The following is a 5,776-nucleotide window of genomic DNA, read 5'->3' on the forward strand; positions in this document are numbered from 1 at the left end:
AAGACTGCACTTGCGGTGATTAACTTCTGGCTGCAATTAAATCGTGTGATGATTTTCTACATAAAGCAATTTAAAATACATAAACAGCCTAAACAACCATGATTTTCTAAAAAAGAAAATTTTGGTAACTTATAAGCTAAATAATTGGAACAACCATGATACGTGTAAAATAACACATTACACGGTATCCAATAAAATAATTCATTACTGATGATATCTATGTCCGACTAATTCTATATTTAATATATAGCTATCTATATTTCATCTGAAAATACCCGTGTTTGTCTGTGCATTCGAAGCTATTCGAATCTGAGTAAAAATATAAAAAGAATGGTTTCATCGCCGTCCCTAGCTGCCTGCCAGTGCAGTCCAGTGCTGGTGAGCCGCGTGCGGCCCGCGGGTTGCCTTCTTCTCTTGCTAGTTCACCCGTCACCAACTCGCTCCTCGCAGCAGCAGCGGACGAGCCCCTCTGCCCTCCCCTCTCGTCCCTCCAGGCGGCAGGCGCTAGCTCGACGTTCGGCCCCGCGGGCCGGATCCGTCGCCACAGATCCGCTGCCTCCTCCCCGAGTCCTGCCTGATCGGGTTTTTTCAGTTTTCCCCGTTCCCCGTGGGCCACTCGACCGGCCGACAGGGCGGAAAGGCTGCCCCGGCCGACAGGGCTGGTGGCAGTGAGTCCGCGCAGGCAAATTGAATTCCGGCGGCGAATCCCATCCTGTGGTCCTCTCTCGAGTCCTCCGCGTCTGCGCCTCCTCCATCTCGTCGCCGTTCTCGACGCCCGCGGATCCAACGGTCCAACACTGGGTTTGCCCAACAGCCCAAGGTATGTTAAGTGCAATTTGCAAACCTAGCTTGCTGGTTGCTGTTGTGCTCTACTGGACAGCACGGGTTGGGCTAGGATTTATGCAGTTTTTCCTGTTGGAATTGTTGATTCATTTTTCAATTGTTGATTTGTTGCAGATTTTTTTTTTTGCATTCAATGTATTGCGAGTACTTCTATTTATATTGCTACATTTTTAGCTGTTTTATACTTGTACTAGCTCGTGGTTTACTACGGTTGTTATATATCATATAAATATGTATTGAGGTATTTTGTTTATTTTTAAACACTAAGATATATATAGTCTGGTGGTTAGGGAGAACCAGTCGGGTTGGGTGGGGTGGGCCAAAATTAGGTTTTTAATATAATAGTATAGATGTATACGGAACTGTTTTGTTTTGGATTATATCCAATTATGTATTGGAGCACTGGTTTGGCATACCCTAAGTTAGTCTTGCTATAGAACCCTAAGTTAAAGCCCTGCTATAGCCGCTACCATTGTTTTTTTTGGTGATATTCATTTCATGGATCATGATACCACTTGGTTGATTCAATTTCCTTTTGTTCATTGTGGATATGGACATGAATCTCTGTTTTTCTCTTTGAAGTATTCATGTTCGTATGTGTTGCAATTATCCACCAACATGCTGCCTTGTTAACATAGAATCTCATAACTTGTTTGCTGTGTTTCACTAGTGATGGCAGACGTCCAGGAATGCCATTATGATTCAACGTCACAGGCCACTGACAGCTTGCATGTTGAGCCTATATATGAGTCGTTCCTATGCCCGCTTACCAAACAGGTTATGCGGGATCCTGTCTCTATTGACAGTGGTGTTACGTTTGAACGCGATGCCATTTTGAAGTACTTCAATGAATGTCTTAGCAGCAGAAGGAGGCTTGTCTGCCCTGTAACTAAGATGGAGCTCAGCAACACTGAGTTAAATCCAAGCATAGCTCTGAGGAACACTATTGATGAATGGATGAACCGCAATGAGGTGGCTAAACTTGACGTCGCTCGGAAGTCATTGACTTCTGATAGCACGGAAAGTGATATGGTACAAGCACTCCAGTATGTTGATGAGATATGTCAGAGAAGTCGATCCAGTAGGCAGGTTGTGAGAAGAGATGGGTTGATAATCATGATTGCTGACTTGTTGAAGAAAAGCAGTACGAAAGTACGGCAAATGGCACTAGAGACTCTTCGCTCCATCGCAAAAGATGACAATGACAATAAGGTTCTTTTCTTGATGCTTAATTTGTTAGCAGAACTTAACTTTGTAATATCTTTTGATGCTTCCGGTCTTTTGATGCTTCCGGTCTTAACTTTATATTATTTTGATACATTACCTGCAGGTTGAGATTGCTGCTGGAGACAATATTCGCACAATTGTAAAGTTCTTAAATCATGGTCAGACTCAGGAAAAGGAACGAGCTGTGTCTCTGTTGTTTGAACTTTCAGAGAACAAGGCTCTTTCAGAAAGAATTGGCAGTGTTTCTGGAGCTATTCTTATACTTGTTGGCTTGTCAAGCAGTAAAGTAGAAAACTCGCTGATTGTTGACAGAGCTGAGAAGACATTGGAAAACTTAGAGAGCTGCGAAAAGAATGTTAGACAGATGGCTGAAAATGGTAGATTGCAACCCCTTCTGAGGCTGCTTCTTGAAGGTATCATTCTTTCATATGTACATGTTTCCTCACAACGAAATGATTTTGTACTCCTTTGCAGCTGTAACATTGTGAGTGCCACCCAATATTCTCATTAACACTGTTCCATCTTCATCCCATGAATAGTAGTTGCATGCCAAAGAACATGCATCTATAGTTCCTTAGCTGTGTCTGCAGTTAGAAGTGTCTCCCTGTTTCACCAAGTTCACCTTGTTCATTAAATTTGTATTGGACATTTAATTGTTGTCGTGTGCACTATTTATCCAATATTCATTGTCACTTGAAGAATATATTAGCACAAATGATAAATTATAATGTATGTGCATCATGTTTGTGTTCACCAAGTTTTTGTTGTATTTCTGGTAAATAAAACCGAACATGATAGCTAAGTGTCAACTTACGTTTTAAGTTTTGTAAGGTTCAGTTATCACATTTTACTTGTGCTATGCTCCAACACATGGAGTTCTATACTGGTATCTTGAGGTTCTATCTGTTGCAACACATTTTATGGAGCCATTTCATTTTTTAGATATGAAGCAACAACTCTTTGAGTTATGCATTTCATTTTGTTTGTTATTAACAGTACAAGTGTATATTTTTTGTGGATGTGAAGCAACGACTTTTTTGAGTTGTTATACAATGGACCTGTATGTTGGATGCAAGTGTAACCATAGTATCAGCAGGTTATACATGGCATTCAATTGCTTTCTAGACAATTGTTGTGTTCGATAGCAAGATGCTTAGAGTAACTTCAACTTTTGGAAAACAGAACTGTGCAAAGATGATGCCACATCAGAGTGTCAGACTTAGCACATCTCACACTAATGTATAGCAAAGAAATGTGGGACCCACCATGTATAAACAAGTAAATAATATTTTGATCGTACGTTCTGTACCTATCATTTGCCTGGCACTCTGGCTGCGGGTGCCTGTCTTCTTTGGGTTTCTCAATAAGAAAATGATTCTTTATGTTAGGAACCAGCTGCTTATTCTAGCTTTGGTGCAAAAAAAAAAAATCTTGGCTAGCACTTTCCTCCCTTCTCTGAACCACATTAGTAACAACGCTGGAGCTGCCCTTATTGTGTGCTATTTGCAGGTTCACCTGACATACAATTATCTATGGCTGCATACCTCGGAGAGCTTGTTTTAAGCAATGATGTTAAGGTACTTGTGGCACAAAAGGCTGGTTCCACACTAGTCAATATCATGAAAAAAGGGAATAGAGAGGCCAGAGAAGCAGCTTTGAAGGCATTGAACCAAATTTCATCTTATGATGCTAGTGCAAAGATATTAATTGAAGCAGGTATTCTTCCGCCTCTCATCACAGACCTCTTTACTGTTGGCAGTAATCAGCTTCCTATGAGATTGAAGGAGGTCTCAGCGACCATTCTTGCAAATGTTGTGGCATCGGGTGCACGTTTTGAGTCCATTCCACTTGATCATAATAGGCAGACCTTAGTGTCTGAAGACATTGTTCACAATCTACTTCATCTTATAAGCAACACAGGACCTGCAATTGAGTGTAAGTTGCTCCAGGTGCTCGTTGGTCTAACTGATTCTTCGACATCTGTACAAAATATAGTTGATGCTATCAAAGGTTCAGGTGCTATTGTCAGTTTAATTCAGTTTGTTGAAGCACCTCAAAGGGAAGTACGCATGAATTCCATCAAGCTCCTGAATAACATATCACCATATATGGGTCAAGAACTTGCTGATGCTTTTCGTGGAAACTTTAGTCAACTCCGCAGCTTGGTCAAGGTCATTGTTGATAACAATGGTATTTCTGAAGAGCAAGCAGCTGCTGCTGGCCTTGTAGCTGATCTTCCCATGCGGGACTCTGTCCTCACCAGACGTCTTCTTCAAGATGGGGCATTTGCAACAATCATTCCAAAAGTTTTAAGAATCCGACAAGGCGAGATTCGTGGGGGGCGTTTTGTGAACCCATTCCTCGAAGGTCTAGTTAGAATAGTCTCCCGGATCACATTTGTCTTGGATGATGATCCAGATATCATTGTTGTTGCTTGTGATTACAATCTTACTTCACTCTTCACTGATCTGCTTCAGATGAATGGGCTTGACATTGTCCAGATCGTCTCTGCTAATGCGCTAGAGAAACTCTCACAGCAGTCAAAACATCTTACGAAGATACTGCCTGCTCCCAGCCCAGGGTTGTGCTTTTCAATATTTCCATGCCTCAGCCAGAAGACTGTAGCAACTGGGGTTTGTAGAGTTCACTGTGGGATTTGTTCTGCAAGGGAGAGCTTCTGTCTCTTGGAGGGGAAGTCAGTGGAGAAGTTGGTTGCTTGCTTGGATAATAATAATGAGAAAGTAGTTGAAGCTGCCCTATCAGCGTTATCCACTTTACTGGAGGATGGAGTGGACATTGACCAAGGTGTCATGGTGCTGTGTGATGCCGAAGGAATCAACCCAATACTTGACGTATTGTGTGAGAACAGAAATGAGGCACTGCGCCAGAGAGCGGTGTGGGCAGTGGAGAGAATCCTGAGGATGGATGAAATAGCATATGAAATATCAGGAAACCAAAATGTTGGTACAGCCTTGGTTGAGGCCTTCAGGCATGGTGACTATAGGACAAGACAAGTTGCAGAGCGAGCATTGAAGCATGTAGATAAGCTGCCCAATTTCTCTGGGATATTTTCTAAGATGGGAGCACAATGACGACGTTACATGGAAGTAGTCTAATTCTATTTTGACACATGGATTGCAGATCCACATGAGGCACAGATGAACACATGTAGATTGGTTTTGCTGACCCGCAGATGGTGGTAGCGATCCGATTGATCGAAGAAGAATCGAAACATTGCACGTGTTGTATAGTGTATATTTCTACCTGTAAACTTGTATGTATTTTTTAGATTGGTCAGATTCATAGAATAGGTTGCTATCCCTGTTGTGTTTAGATAAATATAAATAATGCATAATCCCCAGCTCTGGGTGGGGAAAAAGAAAGAAATGTGAAGTATTTGCACGTATTTAATCATGGTTTTCTGGTTGAGTTTATTGCGATATGCGTTGTTGCATGGCATGCTATGGTATTCATATTTGTGGCCATGATACCATCTCACTCACGTAAGCCTGGTAATTGGTTATGCGTTTTCGCAAATGTTTTTTTATAAGAATCAGGTGATTCCATTAAGACCGTGCTCCAGCTAAATCGCTGGCAACCAGAAACAGAGTATAATGATTGATAGGTGAAAAAATTCTTCATGCAATGCTTGTTTCACCTATACGACATCAGTTTCAAGCATCAGGCGCCCAATGGCTAGCTCTAT

General features: G+C 41.7%; 1 protein-coding gene across 1 annotated transcript; it reads left to right on the top strand.

Moving 5' to 3' along the window:
- Nucleotides 1–336: 336 nt before the first annotated feature.
- LOC103650422 (U-box domain-containing protein 43) lies at nucleotides 337–5,504 on the top strand. Its single transcript, XM_008675994.4, has 4 exons — nucleotides 337–820; nucleotides 1,514–2,055; nucleotides 2,174–2,483; nucleotides 3,580–5,504. The coding sequence occupies exons 2-4, from the start codon at nucleotides 1,516–1,518 to the stop codon at nucleotides 5,160–5,162; spliced, it is 2,433 nt and encodes an 810-aa protein (XP_008674216.1). The 5' UTR covers nucleotides 337–820; nucleotides 1,514–1,515; the 3' UTR covers nucleotides 5,163–5,504.
- Nucleotides 5,505–5,776: the final 272 nt, after the last annotated feature.

Source organism: Zea mays, chromosome 3 (genome assembly GCF_902167145.1).
Source record: "Zea mays cultivar B73 chromosome 3, Zm-B73-REFERENCE-NAM-5.0, whole genome shotgun sequence".
Lineage (NCBI taxonomy): Eukaryota > Viridiplantae > Streptophyta > Magnoliopsida > Poales > Poaceae > Zea > Zea mays.

What these genes read in the sequence shown, in the direction of transcription:
- LOC103650422 (XM_008675994.4), top strand. Translation starts at nt 1,516, where the DNA reads ATGGCAGACGTCCAGGAATGCCATTATGATTCAACGTCACAGGCCACT. An exon ending in AAGATGACAATGACAATAAG is followed by an intron (nt 2,056 to 2,173) that starts GTTCTTTTCTTG and finishes CATTACCTGCAG; the next exon opens with GTTGAGATTGCTGCTGGAGA. An exon ending in TCTGAGGCTGCTTCTTGAAG is followed by an intron (nt 2,484 to 3,579) that starts GTATCATTCTTT and finishes TGCTATTTGCAG; the next exon opens with GTTCACCTGACATACAATTA.